This window comes from Budorcas taxicolor, chromosome 10, assembly GCF_023091745.1.
Source record: "Budorcas taxicolor isolate Tak-1 chromosome 10, Takin1.1, whole genome shotgun sequence".
Classification (NCBI taxonomy): Eukaryota; Metazoa; Chordata; class Mammalia; order Artiodactyla; family Bovidae; genus Budorcas; species Budorcas taxicolor.
Window position 1 is genome coordinate 82854836 of NC_068919.1, and position 16317 is coordinate 82871152.

General features: G+C 40.4%; 1 protein-coding gene across 1 annotated transcript in view; it reads left to right on the forward strand.

Moving 5' to 3' along the window:
• Window positions 1–16317, forward strand: part of PSEN1 (presenilin 1) — a 69111-nt gene that overhangs the window by 48055 nt on the left and 4739 nt on the right. Inside the window, exons 8-9 of the mRNA XM_052646495.1 lie at window positions 5836–5922; window positions 8773–8946. Of these exons, the coding sequence (XP_052502455.1) occupies window positions 5836–5922; window positions 8773–8946 (261 nt within the window). The remainder of the gene's footprint in view (window positions 1–5835; window positions 5923–8772; window positions 8947–16317) is intronic.

The following is a 16317-nucleotide window of genomic DNA, read 5'->3' on the forward strand; positions in this document are numbered from 1 at the left end:
ATCCCTTCTCTAGCAGATCTTCCCGACGCAGGAATTGAACCAGGGTCTTCTGCATTGCAGGCGGATTCTTTACCAACTGAGCTATGAAGGAAGCCCCACACATTGGAAGTGTAAATGTGGGGCATCTTTTTCAAGTTTCAAGTGTTCAAGTTGACTAGAACATGGAGTACAAAATGGGGAGAGTACTAGGAGATGGGTTTGGAAAGGCACTTCGGGCAAGGTCCAGGATAGCTTTGAATGACTGGTTTAGATCTTTGTATCCTCTTCATGATAGCTTGAAACTCATAAAAGATTCTTGAAGAGTAATGTGATCAGAGCTGTGCCTTTGTAAGCTTGCAGCTTTGGGCAAGATAAATGGGAGGGAGTGAGAACTGAGATACTGGGAAGTATAACTAAGTGAATATTGCCATGATCTAGGTAAAAAATGGTGAAAGTCTGAATTATGGAATGATGATGACAGTCAAGGGAAAGGCCTCAGTGAGAGCTTTTGGGGATCGTTTCAGTTGTTCTTAGTGATGAGAGAGAGAAGTTTAAAGCCTAAAAGAAGGATGATGAAAAAGAGGAAGTTTTTCTTATTTGAGAAATCTGTGTAGTGTTGCGTGTGGCCCATATCTAATTTTCTTGGCAGGATCTGTGAGCCATCTGGGGAGAAATTTCCATCATGAGTTTATAAATGAAGTACCAGCGCAGAGGGAAAGGTTGGTAATAGAGATGCAGAATTGAAGAGCACCAATATAGAGGTAGTAATTGCAGCTGTGGGATTAGATGGGTGAATCAAATAAAAGGAAAAGAGGAAAGGACACCAGAAATAGATCTTTCTCAACTGCTCTATTTAGAGAGTGAGAAATGAAGAGGGAATAGTAAAGGAAAAAAGAAAATATCAGAAAATTGGGAAAATCAGCATTTTTCAGGCTTCCCAGGTGCTAGTAGCTATAAATAACCCGCCTGCCAATGCAAGAGATGGAAGAGACAAGGGTTTCTTCCTTGGATTGGGAAGATCCGCTGGTGGAGGGCATGGCAACCCACTCCAGTATTCTTGCCTTGGAGAATCCCATGGACAGAGGAGCCTGGTGGGCTACAGTCCATGGGAGCGCAAAGAGTCGAACACGGCTGAAGTGATTTAGCACGTGTACATGAAATGTCTGCATAGTTTTACATACAGTAAAGGGTATTTTTACTGATGGACATTTAGATCATTCCCATCGCAAACAGTACTTGCAGAGAACACTTAGAATTTGTGAATACTGTTGTATACATACATTTGTAGAAATGTAATTGCTAGGTCAAGGGATGTGTGCCTTTAAATTTTTTGTTTTCAGCTACACTGGGTCTTTGTTGCTTTGCGTGGGCTTTCTGTAGTTGTGTCGAATGAGGGTTTACTCTCTAGTTGTGGCTAGTTGTGGTGGCTTCTCTTGTTGCGGAGCACGGGCTCTAGGCTTCAGCAGTTGCAGCACACAGGCTCTAGAGCACGGGCTAGTAGTGGTGGCACATGGGTTTAGTTGCCCCGTGGCATGTGGAATCTTGGATCGGGGATCAAAGCTGTGTCTCCTGCATTGGAAGGTGGGTTCTTAACCACTGGACCACCAGGGGAAACCCAGAAGAAGGAAAAGGAAGATAGAAAAGCAGAAGATAGTGAGATATATAGAGAGATCAAGTTGGGAACACATGTTAGTTGACCTCAAATCATTCTCGTGACCTTGATGTTAGGTCATTTGTGGGATGTGGAGAAGGTGGGAATTGGCCTTGTAGTAGGAGAAGTCTGGTAAAGTTTTAGAACACCTAGTGTCTGAAACGCAAGGATCTTTCTCTTACCTTTTTTCCAGTATAAATGTATTACCACATTCTTACTGTGTTTTTCAGCCAAAAAGAACAGACGAGGCTTTGAGCATCAATATTTTCCTCTTAATGAGCAGTTGGGTGTAAGCTTCTTCTGTGTTATTCCTGGAAATTAAAATCTATATATATATATATATATTTGATATTTGTGTGTGTAGAATGTCACACCAAATGTTAATAGTGAATGCTAGGAATTTAGACTAAGGAATATACTTGTAAAAGTATAGAAGTATGTTCTCTGAAGCAATGCTTCTATTAAGAGATAAGTGGGAATAACTCATGTCTGTCAAAAGGGAACACTTTCAAATAATTATGGTCCATTCCTAAAATGGATAGTTGTGCAGCCATTTGTACTCCGAAAGAAAGAAAATAACTCTGTGTATTTCTGATGTTTTTAAATGTCAAAGATTATATATTAATGTATACCAAAAGCAAGATTTAAAACAATATATGCAATGTCCTATGGAAGGAGTAGGGGAAAGGACCAAATATATATGGATATGTGTATGTAAAATCCCAATGATACATTTCAGAATTGATGATACTAGTGTTTACCTCTGGAAAGTGGGATTTAGAGATTTGAGACAGCTTTTACTTTCTTCCTTATATCTTTCACTTCTTGTAGAGTCTTAAGCGATACCGATTATTTTTTAAAAAGTTAATTGTGAATGTCAAAGTGAAGGGACTGTGAGTTTTAAATGTTTTCCTAGTTTTAGAAATTTGCATTGTTGTGCTGTTGTACCTACTGTCAGTACTGCAATAATGCTGTGTAACAAACCACCCCAGAATTCAGTCCCTCACAGATAATGCTCACTCAGCATCACCTGCAGATTAAAATCTAGTGCCTTACGGATAATACTCGCTCACCACCATCACCTACAGATCAGTTGGCTCGGCTGATCTGACTTGGCTGTGGGTAGCTCTGCCCTGGGAGAAGGCATTGGCAGCCCACTCCAGTACTCTTGCCTGGCAAATCCCATGGACAGAGGAGCCTGGTAGGCTGCAGTCTGTGGGGTCGCTAAGAGTCGGACCCGACTGAGCGACTTCATTTTCACTTTTCATTTTCATGCATTGGAGAAGGAAATGGCAACCCACTCCAGTGTTCTTGCCTGGAGAATCCCAGGGATGGGGGAGCCTGGTGGGCTGCTGTCTATGGGGTCGCACAGCGTCAGACACGACTGAAGCGACTTAGCAGCAGCAGCTCTGCCCCACGTATTCCCCATTCCTCCTTGGACCAGCAGTTTAGCTGAAGGGTGATGTTCTAGCATTTGGAGGAACAGGAGGGCAGCAGGCCTATTAAGGCCTACACTCGGTATTAGCACACTGTCTCCTCTGCCCATGTACCATCAGTTGAAGCAAGTCACATAGCTGAGCCCCTGGTCAGGAGGAAGAAAACTGCATTCCAGCCTCAGTGAGGCCGACCAAGAGTGGTGCAAGAGGGGTGAAGAGGTTGTTGAGTTAGCCATGACATTAAGCTTATATGTTAATTTTATACTCAGAAAAAGAATTTACTCTTGTTTTTAAGAAATCATTCATAGATAATATTTTTAAAAACTTGAATCTGTATAACAATTGATGCTGAGGTATTTTTGCAGTAATTCCACATATATGGGAAAGCATAAGCATAAACCTTTAACTCCTGTGTAAATTAAATAGGTTTAAGAAAGTGTTCTCATGAAATACTGAATCTTTAGTGAGCATTTCATAAATCATTGAGCTTGAGAGGTGTTTTTTTAAAGTAGAATATGCAAAAACAGCAATATTAATCAGTACTTTCCCCTTGAAATGGATATATACATGAATATAAAAAGTTTTAAGTTGGTTCTCCCAGTTATTTGTTTTTTAAAAAAATCCAATCCTTTGATGCATTTATATACTCTTCCCCAGTTAAGGGTATTCAGTATGCTAAAGGATCTTACCCTCAGGAAACCTGAGCATTTTTGTTTTCTGTGTCCCTCATTTGGACAGGAAAAGAGGCACACCTCTTTGGTAGCTTTTCAAAATACAAAGGTAACAATTCCTTGAGGTTGACCATTATGTAAAATTTTTCTGTTTTAATATCACTTTGGGAAGTTTTTAGATTATGTTGAATTTTAATTTGCTAATTTTTCAGTTGATCTAAGATGTTTGGTGTTAAGCCAAAAAAATTGGAAAGTGGGTTTTTAAGGTATTACTTTAGTAATATTAATTCATTCAACAAGTATATATTCTGTTCATGATAATTTACATCAGGGGTTAATAAACTACTGCCCATAACCAAATCTGGCCTGTGGCCTGTTTTTGTACAGCCCTGTAAGCTAAGAATGGTTTTTACGTCTTTAAAGAGTTAATGCAAAAGAAAAGAACAAAGAATGTGTGACAGAGGCCAGATGTGACTCACAAGCACAAAATGTTTACCATCTGGCCCTTCCCAGAAAAAGATTGCTGACCCCTGATTTGTGTAGTTATACCGAGTATTGGAAGAATTTGCGGCTTTATCTTTCTATACTTGTGTAAAGAAAGAAAATCAAATAAATACTTTCTGCCTTTGCTGCCAAGAACGCTACTGAAATTTGTAAACCTTCGTGATCATCATATTTCCCCTTCATTGGGTTTGGGTTTAGTTACAGCTGATATTGACTGATCCAAGTTATCCTGTAATGAGCTTGTCTGACCTCAGAATTACAAAGCTATAGTGAATGAGTAAGTGCAGCTATTACAGGATTTTCATCCTCTTTGGTTATGTATTTCTTTCATACGTTATTCAAGAAACCTTAGAGTATTAGGCAAATAGAATTATAGAATCAGTGACAAAATGCCAGAGAAATATGGATGCCAAGTGAATGGACTGAACTGAGTTTGCGGCACAGTTCTGGTTTCTGCTGTCGCCCAGAGTGGCACATGTCTGTATGTATTTTTGTATTACTGTTGGTGTATCTTCAGGATAAATTCCCAAAAGTATTATTGCTGGATCGGAGGGTTAATGTACATGTAGTTTTGTTAGTGGTTACCAAATTCCCCTCCATGTTTCATCATACCTGCAGTATGTAAGAGAAGCACCATTTTAGAGTATTCACATTGCCTCTTAATTAAAGTGTGATGAGGGAGTGTGTGTGTATACCTAGATCTGTATAGGTATATTAATATATATGTGATTTTGTGGAAGGGACATAGAGAATAGAAGGCAATTGACTATCTCTTTATGTTTATTGCTTTTAACTTTTTTTCCTTATTTCCTGTGTATAACACAGTTTTAGCATTATTGAAAATCCCCGAAGTGAGACAGAATATGAGGGAATTTACTTGCATCTTTTGAATTATAAGCATTTGATGCTTTGTGAGCCTCTGTTTTTCTTCTAATTTAGTTCCATAAGTAATTTTCCTCAGAATTCACACTATTTTAGGATATTTAACTAGTCCAGTTGTTTCAGTGGAAAATGTTCAAGTTGAGGCTATGATTTTAGAAAGGTCCAAAAAGCTCTATCTTCAAACATGTAAAAATGATAACTCCTTGTCTGACAAGATCAGAGTAACTTAAATATAATTTGATTTGAGATGTGATGTTTATGCTAAGAAGATAAAATATTCCAGATAGACATGACTTTCTGGAGGAGAATAGAATAATGACCTAGGCTGGGAGATTGAAAGGCCCACTGTGGACACTACAGAAGATGTTGAGGCAAACACAGGTTAGGAGGAGCTGTAGTTAGAAGGAGTTGAGGAATAACAGCCCTATATCAATAGTGAAAAAGAATCTTCCTTCTGGTTACTTTTCAGGGACTATAAGTGATAATGAAAAGTTTTATTATAGCAGCTGCAGTTTGAAGGCCACAATAAGCATCCAGTTTCAGAATTTTTCTTTGATCTACTAAAATCAAAGAGAACCTTTTGTGATTTTTAATATGAATTTACTTCTGGTTGTTTCTCTGATTTGTGTGGAGAAATAACAGCCTGCTCTCTGTTTGTGAGCCTGCCTTCTGTGTTCCCAGTGTTTACCTGGACTTTTGTCTTTCTCAACAGCAACAATGGTATGGTTGGTGAATATGGCAGAAGGAGACCCAGAAGCCCAAAGGAAGGTATCCAAAAACTCCAATTACAACGCACAAAGTAGGTGGCTTTTATTTTATTATTTCCTGATTTGGGGGATCATTGTCATCTTATGAGTTATGAAGCAATGATTTTAAGTACTTTCACTGGTCATGAACTGTTTTGAGAATCTCCTGGAAACTGTAGTAACACCCAGCAAACACAGATAAATACTTGAATTCACATGCTCCAAACCCAGCAATTGGGCTAGGTTAAGAATTCTACCATTTATATCAGTATGAAAATGTTCAAGTTGAGGGTATGATTTTAGAAAGGTCTTAAGCACTATCTTCAAATATGTAAAAATGAGAGCTCCTTGTCTGACAAGGTCAGGGTAACTTATATATAATTTGATTTGAGATGTGATGTTTATGCTAAGAAGATAAAATATCCAGATAGACTTGACTTTTTGGAGGAGGGTAAGAATAATGACCTAGGATAGGAGATTGAAAGCCCCACTTGTGGACACTACAGAGGATGTTAAGGCAAACACAAGTTAGGAGGAGTTGTAGTTAGAAAGAGTTGAGGAATAACAGCCTGATATCAGTAGTCAAAAAGAAAGGAAACTTTTTTTTTCTTTTTTCTTTTTTTTTAAGAAAAACAGGACTAACCTTGTCAGGAAGCAGACAAACAAAGGCAAAATAAAAGTTCTTTAATTGAGATGCTGTTTATCAGGAAAGGGAGAATTCAGGTTTTATAGAGACAAGAAAACTGCTGATTTAGCATTTGAGTAACTGCGAGGAGGTCACTTTCAACTGGCAGTTAGTATTTGGGACCCAGAGATATTTGGCCCATTCTTCAGTGACCGAGGTAGTAAATCAGGCTGGGATTAGACCAGCTATAGACCTGGTAGAGAAGTGGGAAACGGAGAAGACAGTTGCTCCAGGTCTGGGTATTGTGTTAACCTTGTTAAGCTAAAGATTAGTTACCTGTGAGTGTATATGAGTTTGAGTGTGTTTTTGTACATCAAGATTTTATTCTTCTGACGAGTGTAGATTGAGTACCTGGCCATGTACCCGGTATTTTTCAGCACTGGGGATAGGGCACTGAATCAGAGGTCCTGTTCCTGTGGAGCTTGTAGCCTATTTGGGGAGATAGACATGTTCACCAGACAATTCATTCGGTCTGTGATAAGCTCTACAAAGGAGAAGTGTAAGTTGCTATGAAAGTCTATAGTGGAAGACTTTCATTTATTCTAGAAAGTCAGGAAGGCTTCCCTGAGGAAGTGATAATAGGAGATGGCCAGCTGAAGAGTGTAAGAGCTTTCCAGAAGGGGAAGCACCATGGGCAGGGACCTTGAAAGGAGGAGGAGCTGGACGAACTTGCTCAGTGGGAGTGTACTTGGTGTTTTGGGTGGGCGCTCTTCATTGTGTGGACTCCGCTCTGCACACCATGTAGCATGTTTAACATGCCTGGCCCCTCGCTCACCCACTGAATGCCAGGAGTAGCGTGGAGGTTGCAGTAACCAAAAACTCCCCGCACCCTAGTTATTTCCAGCCACCCCATGTAAGGAGGTGCTACCCCCAGTTGAAAACTAGTGTGTTACAGGAACTAGAAGTTAGATTGGAACAAAGGGGTATAGGTCGTCTGTAAGAGGAAAAAATAATAGAACTCAGGGGTTGCCTGTACCTTAAAAAAAAAAAAAAATCAAGATCCAGCACTATGAACATGCTGTTTATAATTAATTATGGAGGTAAATGCCAAAATAAATAGCCAAAGGGGTTGGAAGTAAGATGGGGATCAGGAGTGAGGAAGGATAGGGCAGGGACTGCTGTTTTTATTTCTAAATCTTATACTTTTATGATTTTATAAACAAGCTCAGAGAAGATTCAGGTTTTATGGAGACCTGGGTAGGGAAAAAATACAAATTAAAAATACAAAATTGCTAGAACCTCTCTCAAAAAAAACTCCATGCAAGTAAGAAGTGTACAAGCTTCATTTATTCATGGTAGATGAATGAATTTGAGCACCCATTACTTGTATAAAAAATAAAGTAAGTGAGAAAAAAATATTATCAACTCCACTTATGTATTTTAACTATTTTTGACGTATGGAAGGTTCTGGAGACAGTCATGTTATACTCACTGTTTTCAGTCAGACCTAGTCATGATAGCAAAATGACTATCCTGTAAGAAAATCCCCTTGCTCCTTCCCATCTTCCACCCTCTAGTCGTGGTCTGCTTTTATAACTCAGTCAGTGGAGCCAGTGGTGGGTGCCACCAGTTAGCAAGTGCCACCAGCTGCAAAGATCAGAGGAAACGTTCTCTCACGTGACCAGAAGTCTTGGCTCATTTTATGACTTGATAATTATCAGGGGTCCGAGTTCTTTCCTACCTTCCTGCTCTGCCGTCCTTACATGTTGGCTTGGTCCTCGGCGCACTGCTCCTCATGGTCACAAGGTGACAGTTGCAGTGCCAGGCATCATGTCCAGATAAGACAACATCCAGGGGAACGAGGGGCTGCTTGTGGCTTCCTTGAGTCTCATAAAGAGTGAACAAGTGTCCCCTGCTTTCCAGGAGATTTTGTCTCACCACACATTGGCTGGTACGAGCCCCACAGCCTTAGAGCGTTCATTGGGAAGAGGAAGGGTGGGGTGACCACGCATAGCTCGGACTGAATAAAATTAACCACCAGAGTCATGGGTGAGAGGTGGAAACCCAAATAAATCATGACTCTGCCCTCAGGAAATAAGGGGAGAAATGGCTGTTGTGGAAGCAACCAGCAGGCACTGAAATACCCTTGATTTGTTGTTTAAGGGCCAGCCAACTCACCTAGTTAAGACAGGTAAATTACTGTTCCCATGTAATTTTCTTAAAGGTATAAAGAGAATTTTCCAAGTATTACAGCTGCAATATCCACTTTTTCTTGAAGGCACAGAAAGTGAGTCACAAGACCCAGTGACAGAGAGTGACGATGGTGGCTTCAGCGAAGAGTGGGAAGCCCAGAGGGACAGTCGCCTGGGGCCTCATCATTCTACAGCTGAGTCGCGATCCGCTGTGCAGGACCTTTCCAGCAGCATCCTGGCCAGTGAGGACCCAGAGGAAAGTATGTGCCTTTCTCTACACTGGCAAGTTGTGCGAGTCTTGAGTTTTTAAGATGCTGCAGTATCATACTCTTCCGAAAATAACATGAGTCAGAGTGTTCCAGTCTAATTCTAAACAGCAGTGCAGTTTTTACTGAGAAGTAACAATAGTTGCTGCTTTTCTCATAGTTAAATTTATTAATGGACCAAATTCTACCCCTCAGATTTTTTTAAATTATCCCTTAATAATTTGATAATATCCTTGACCTTGGGGATTGATTTTGTAAGGTAAAAAATTTAAAAAAATATTATTCCAGTAAAACTTTAGGTGTACAAAAATGTCATTAATATATTTCATTCTTTGCTGCACAGAGACCTATGAATTTAAATGTTTTGCCCTTTCACATTGTTCCTACCCTTTGTTGGCAAGCACTGCGTTTTATTAATTCTGAAGAAAATCAAAGGGATTTAGGTTCTGTGCAGTAAAGTAAAAGTTTGTTGAGTGTCTGAGGTGTGTAATTGCTCAGATTCAGGTCAGCACTCGGGGCTTCTTAGGATGTTAGCCAGTAGAGCCCACTGGTTAGGGCTCAGTCGCCTCCTCACTTGGTCTTAGAGAGGTGATTTACTGAATAAGAAGAGATTAGCACATTTCCCAACCAAGTTACCTCGGTGTTTTCGTTTTCACAGAAGTGAAACTCTTGATTAAAACATACAGAAGTATTACGTAGTTTGAAAGAAAGAGACACCTAGATTCCTTCTCTGCTGCTGCTGCTGCTAAGTCACTCCAGTCGTGTCCGACTCTGTGTGACCCCATAGGCGGCAGCCCACCAGGCTCCGCCGTCCCTGGGATTCTCCAGGCAAGAATACTGGAGTGGGTTGCCATTTCCTTTTCCAATGCATGAAGGTGAAAAGAGAAAGTGAAGTCGCTTAGTTGTGTCTGACTCTTAGCGACCCCATGGACTGCAGCCTACCAGGCTCCTCCACCCATGGGATTTTCCAGGCAAGAGATTCCTTCTCTAGTCACTATTAATTGTGACCTTGACATTGTCCTTTAGTTCGAACAGAACATTTCTTACTTACAGCTCACCCTTAGTCTTTTACCTGGGTTAGAACCTGGGCAGATCCATGACTGTGGTGCTGGCTGAGTTTTCCAGATGTTAGAGTCAGCTGCAGCCTGTACCTTTCACACTCCTGGGAAACCAGACACAATCACCTCTTAGCCAGGCTTGAACTTAACCTTTGCTGGTATTGTCTCGGCCTGCAGAGTTACCACTGTAATTAGGTTGCCTCTTCTGTTCTGTCTCTTCTTTTCTCAATGATGTGTAGAAACAAAAGAAGTCAGCAGTGTACCCGTTGAGCATGACAGCAGTGGGATTCTCTCATGACTGCTTTTCCTACTTGAAGAGTCTCTCTCTCGATCATCTGCATCCTTCATCAGTAACTTTTTCTTTTTAAAGGAAAACCCCAAAATTGTCCCTTCCACCTTCAGATTAATGTTTCATTTATGTGGGACCAATATAAACTAATAATTGACATTCTTTTCTCTTCTAAGCATCCAGCACACACATAACCATCTCATTAGTGGTTTATTCTTCACAAGTAAACCAGACTTGTGGTGGTTACTTACAGAAAAGTCTCAGTTTACAATAGAATTTGATATGTATGTAAAGACATGTGTGCCTTCCAAAACAGCCCTATCAAAATCAAAATTTAATCAGAAAACTGAACACTGAGAGTTTTTAGATAGAAATGTAAAACATGTTTATTCAGTGGTCTGCATTGGAAGTGCAGAGTCCTAACCACTGGACCACCCGGGAATTCTCCTGAGTTCTATTTTAAATTTGCTGATAAAATATACCTACATTTCTCTGTCCATTAAAATGAATTCTATGAAGCATAACTATAGCATTTGCCATAATATTATTATTATTTAAACAAACATAAGCCAGTATATGAAAAATGAGGTGATAATTTTAAGCTTGATCGGTACTTTGTTTTTGTTTATTTTTTTGTAAACCTCTGTTGAGACATAACTCACATACTATACTATTCACCCATTTAAAGTGATGAAAGTGAAAGTTACTCAGCCGTGTCTAACTCTTAATGACCCCATGGACTATATAGTCCATGGAATTCTCCAGGCCAGAATACTGGAGTGGGTAACCTTTCCCTTCTCTAGGGGATCTTCCCAACCCAGGAATTGAACCCAGGTTTCCCACAGTGCAGGCAGATTCTTTACCAGCTGAGCCACAAGGGAAGTCCTACGTTTACAGTGATCGCCTTAATATATTCACAGAATTATTCAGCCATCACCACAGTTGACTTTAGAACATTGTCAATACCCCATAAAGAAACCTTACACTCTTTACTATTACCTCGTCAATCCCTCTCATCCTGCCTTCCCCTTTAAAAGTGTGCAATGCAGTGGTTTTTATTATAGTTGTATAGCCATTACCACAAGCTAATGTTGGAACACGCTCATCACCTCAGAGAGAAACCCTGTACTCGTTACTCCCGTCCCCCCAAAAAACCAACTAATGTACCCTCATAATAGATTTGCCTTTTCCGGCCATTTCAGCTAAATAGAATCAGCCAGTATATGGTTCTTTGTGCTGATTTCTTTCACTTAGCGTAATATTTTCAAGGTTTGTGTTATAGTATGTGCTGGTACTTGTTTCTATTTTTTTTTGATTCACTTTTGGCTGTGCTGGGCCTTTGTTGCTGCTTGAGCTTCTCTCTGGATGTGGTGCCAGGGCTTCTTGTTTCAGTGGCTTCTCTTGCTGCGGAGCACGGGCTGTAACACACGGGCTCAGTAGTTGCAGCTCCCAAGCTCTAGAGCACAGGCTCGGTGGTTGTGGCACACGGGCTTAGTTGCTCCACAGCTTGTGGGATCTTCCCAGATGAGGGATCAAACCCATGGCTCCTGCACTGGCAGGCAGATTCTTCACCCCTCGGCCACTAGGGAAATCCCCTCATTTCTTTTTGTAGCCAAATAATATTCCATTGAAAGGATATGTCACGTTTATCATCCATTCATCAGTTAATTGACATCTAGATTTTTTCCATTTCAAGCTATTAGGCATATTGTTGCTGTGAATGTTCAGGTACCTGTCTGTGTAGACATAGTTTTTATTTCTCTTAGGTTTATACCTACAGTTAGAATGCTGGGTCATATGATAACTCTATAGTTAACCTTTTGAGGAACTCCCAGATGGTTTTCCAAAGTGTCTGCACCATTTTGCATTCCCACTAGCACTGTTTATATGTTCCAGTTCTTACACATCTTCACTGATACTTTTTATTATCTGTCTTTTGATTATAATCATTCTAGTGAATGTAAAGTGGTTATCTCATTAGGGTTTTGATTTGCCTTTTTCTGATGACTAATAATGTTGAGTACCTTTTTGTGTGCTAAAATTTGTATTTGTTTCTTTTTGGCTGTGCTGGGCCTGTGTTGCTGCACTTGGGCTTTCTCTAGTTGCAGCGAGCAGGAGTACTGCACAGTCCTGCTGTGCCATGCACACACTTCTCATTGCAGTGGCTTTTCTTGTTGCGGAGCATGGGCCCAGTTGCCCTCTGGCATGTGGAACCTTGCCAGAGCAGGGATCTAACCCGTGTCCTCCGTATTTGCAGGCATATTCTTAACCACCAGGGAAGTCCATCATCTGCATTATTTTTTAAAATTTATTTCTATAGCTTTTTTTTTCCCTTCCCTGAAGAACTTAGTTTCTTTCAGTTAGTTTCTTATAGCACTATTTGGAATCAAGTCTTTTTAAGGCTATCATTTGTTTAGCCACTGGGTGTGCCAAGAACTTTTCTGTATTATTTTTAACTCTGATACCAACCTTGTGAAATAGCTCTGTAATCCCCATCTTGTAGCTGAATAATTTGAGGGTTAAAGAATGAGTTGGGCTCTTTTGCACACTTGAAACTGGTGGAAATATTCATCATTCTGGGAAGGTTAGCAAGTTAAAGGATAACTGACTCTCTAATTCAGAGCATTGAATTTCACGGGTCATATGGTTTATTTTTTGCATTAAGGAAGGCTTCACTCTGGCTTCCACAACTTAAAAAGAAATGCTGGCTACTCAGTAAGATCTTATTAACCAGCACCCCGCCCCTTTGTCACACACATCTGGAGCAGACCCTGCTTCTCAGGGCTTTCAACCCCTATCTTCCAGAAGTATCTCACGCAACAAAGCTTTAAGACCAGGATCAAACTTCAGTTGGCAGTAGTTACTTAACAATCAAAAAGGTAAAACCAAGTTGTAAAGTTTAATGGGTTACTGTTGAGCCTCAAGTCAAAGAGTATTTTTGAATCCATAGTTTTGAAAAGAACTTGAAAAGTTAAAAATAATGTTTGACAATAGAAAATCTAGGACCTCTGCATTTCTGTGTAAGTTTTAGGAATCAGCTTGTTAATTTCTATAAATTGATCCTAAAATTTATTTGGAAATGTGAAGAACTTAGAATATCCAAAACAATTTTGAAAGAGAAGAAAAAAGGTGGTGGACTTCAGCAATCTGATTTCAATGAAAGCTTACTCTAAAACCACAGTAATCAAGACAAGGACAGGCATATAAATCAATGAAACAAAACTGAAAGTCCAGAAGTAAACCTTTATATTTATGGTCAATGATTTTTTTTTTTACAAAGGTGCTAAAATAATTCAGTGGCAAAGGGATATAACCTTTTCAACACAATCAAAAGTTAACCCAAAATGTGTCATAACCTGAAATGTAAATGGCAAAACTATAAAACTTCTAGAAGAAAACAAAGAAAAACTTCATGACCTTCGGTTGGGCAAAGAGTTCATTAATACAACAGTGATACATAGAGAAAAAAAATTGATAGGTTGGACCTTGTCAAAGTTTAAAACTTCAGACGATACCATTTAGAGAAGAGATATTTAGGAAATTCCCTGGCAGTGGTTAGAGCTCTGTGCTTTCACTGCTGAGGATGAGGGTGCGATCCCTGGTCAGGGAATTGCGATCCCACAAGCCACATGGCACAGCCGAAAAAGAGAGAGAGGGAGAGAAGAGGTACCTATACTCATGTTCATAGCACTGTTCACAGTGACCATGAGATGGAGGCAACCTAAGTGTCCATTGACAGATGAATGGATAAACAAAATGCGGTGTATACATATGATGAGGTATTACTCAACTTCAGAAAGAAAGGAAAACCGAACACATGCTGCAGTGTGGATGATCCAAGGCATTATGCTAAGTGAAATAAACTGGTCACAGTAAGATGAATACTGTATGATTCCACTTAAATGAAGTACCTCTAGTAGTCAGACTCAGAGACGGAGAGTGGAATGATGGTTTCCAGGGTCTGGAGGGAGAGAGGAAGGAGTTACTTAATGAGGACAGAGTTTCACTTCTGCAAAGTGAAGAGTTCTGTGGGTGGACGGTGGTGATGGTGGCACAACAGTATGAATGTACTTAATGCCACTGAACTGTGTATTTAACCACATTAAAAAAAAAAAAGCAAAGGGGGACTTCCCTAGTGGTTAAGAATCCGAGGACACAGGTTTGATCCCTTGTCCAGAAAGATCCCACGTGCTGAGTGCTGCAGCTGCTGAAGCCTGCACTCCTAGGACCTGTGCTATGCAACAAGAGAAGCCACCACAGTGAGCAGCCCGAGGACCACAGGGAAGAGTAGCCCTGCCTCTCCACACTAGAGAAAGCCTGTGTGCAGCAACGAAGACTCAGCACAGCCAAAAATAAATTTTAAAAAAATTGGGGGAGTTCCCTGGTGGTCCAGTGGCCAAGACCCCGTGCTCCCAGTGCAGGGGGCCTGGGTTCGATCCCTGGCCGGGGAACTAGATCCCACGTGCTCTAACTAAGATCCAGCAAAGCCAAATAAAAATAAGTAAGTTTTTTTTTTTAATTAAATTTTTTTAAAAAAGAAAAAGAGCCACATACTGAGAGAAAATATTTGTAAATCCTGTTAAAGAATTTGTAGTTAGGATATAAAGAGAATTCTTACAACTCAATAATAGGAAGCTATTTTAAAAATAGGGTAATACTTTTAATAAACATTTCCTCAAAGGAGAAGTATAATGGCTAATAAACACATGAAAAGATACTCAACATCATGATTCAGAATGGCTTTAATCAAAAAGACAGCAACACCAAGTGCTGGTGAGGACTGAAGAAACCAGAAGCATTGTGCACTGCTGGTGGGAATGCACAGATACAGCCATCATAGAGAACAACTTGGCAGCTTGTCAAAAGGCTAAACCTTAATTTACCATATAACCCAGCAGATCCACTCCTAGGAATCTCCCCAGTGGGAACGAAAGCAGTCTACCCACACAAAGATGTGTGCACTGATGTTCATAGCAGCATTATTCATAATAGCCAAAAACGGAACACAGTCTAAACGTCCATCAACTGGTAATGGATAAACACAATATAGTATATCCATACAATGAAAAGCTATTCATCAGTGAAAAGGAACAAACTGTAGATACATGCCAAAATCATGGATAAACCTCAAAAATATGTTAATACTGATGGCCAACAAGCACATGAAAAAGTATTCAACATCACTCATTATTCAGTTCAGTCCAGTTGCTCAGTCGTGTCTGACTCTCTGCGACCCCATGAATCGCAGCACGCCAGGCCTCCCTGTCCATCACCAACTCCCGGAGTTCACTCAGACTCACGTCTATCGAGTCAGTGATGCCATCCAGCCATCTCATCCTCTGTCGTCCCCTTCTCCTCCCGCCCCCAATCCCTCCCAGCATCAGTCTTTTCCAATGAGTCAACTCTTCACATGAGGTGGCCAAAGTATTGGAGTTTCAGCCTCAACATCAGTCCTTCCAGTGAACACCCCAGACTGGTCTCCTTCAGAATGGACTGGTTAGATCTCCTTGCAGTCCAAGGGACTCTCAAGAGTCTTCTCCAACACCACAGTTCAAAAGCATCAATTCTTCGACGCTCAGCTTTCTTCACAGTCCAACTCTCACATCCATTCGTGACCACTGGAAAAACCATAGCCTTGACTAGACGGATCTTTGTTGGCAAAGTAATGTCTCTGCTTTTCAATATGCTCTCTAGGTTGGTCATAACTTTCCTTCCAAGGAGTAAGCATCTTTTAATTTCATAGCTGCAGTCACCATCTGCAGTGATTTTGGAGCCCCCAAAAAATGCAAATCAAAACTACAGTGAAGTTTCACCTCACACCAGTCAGAATGACGATCATCAAAAAGTCTATAAATAATAAATTCTGGAGAGGATGTGGAGAAAAGGGAACCTTCCTGAACTGTTGGTGGGAATGTAAATTGTTGCAGCCACTTTGTAAGAATAGTATGGAGGTTCCTTAAAAAACTAGTTACCGTATGATTCTGCAACCCTACTCCTGGGCATATATCTGGAAAAGAC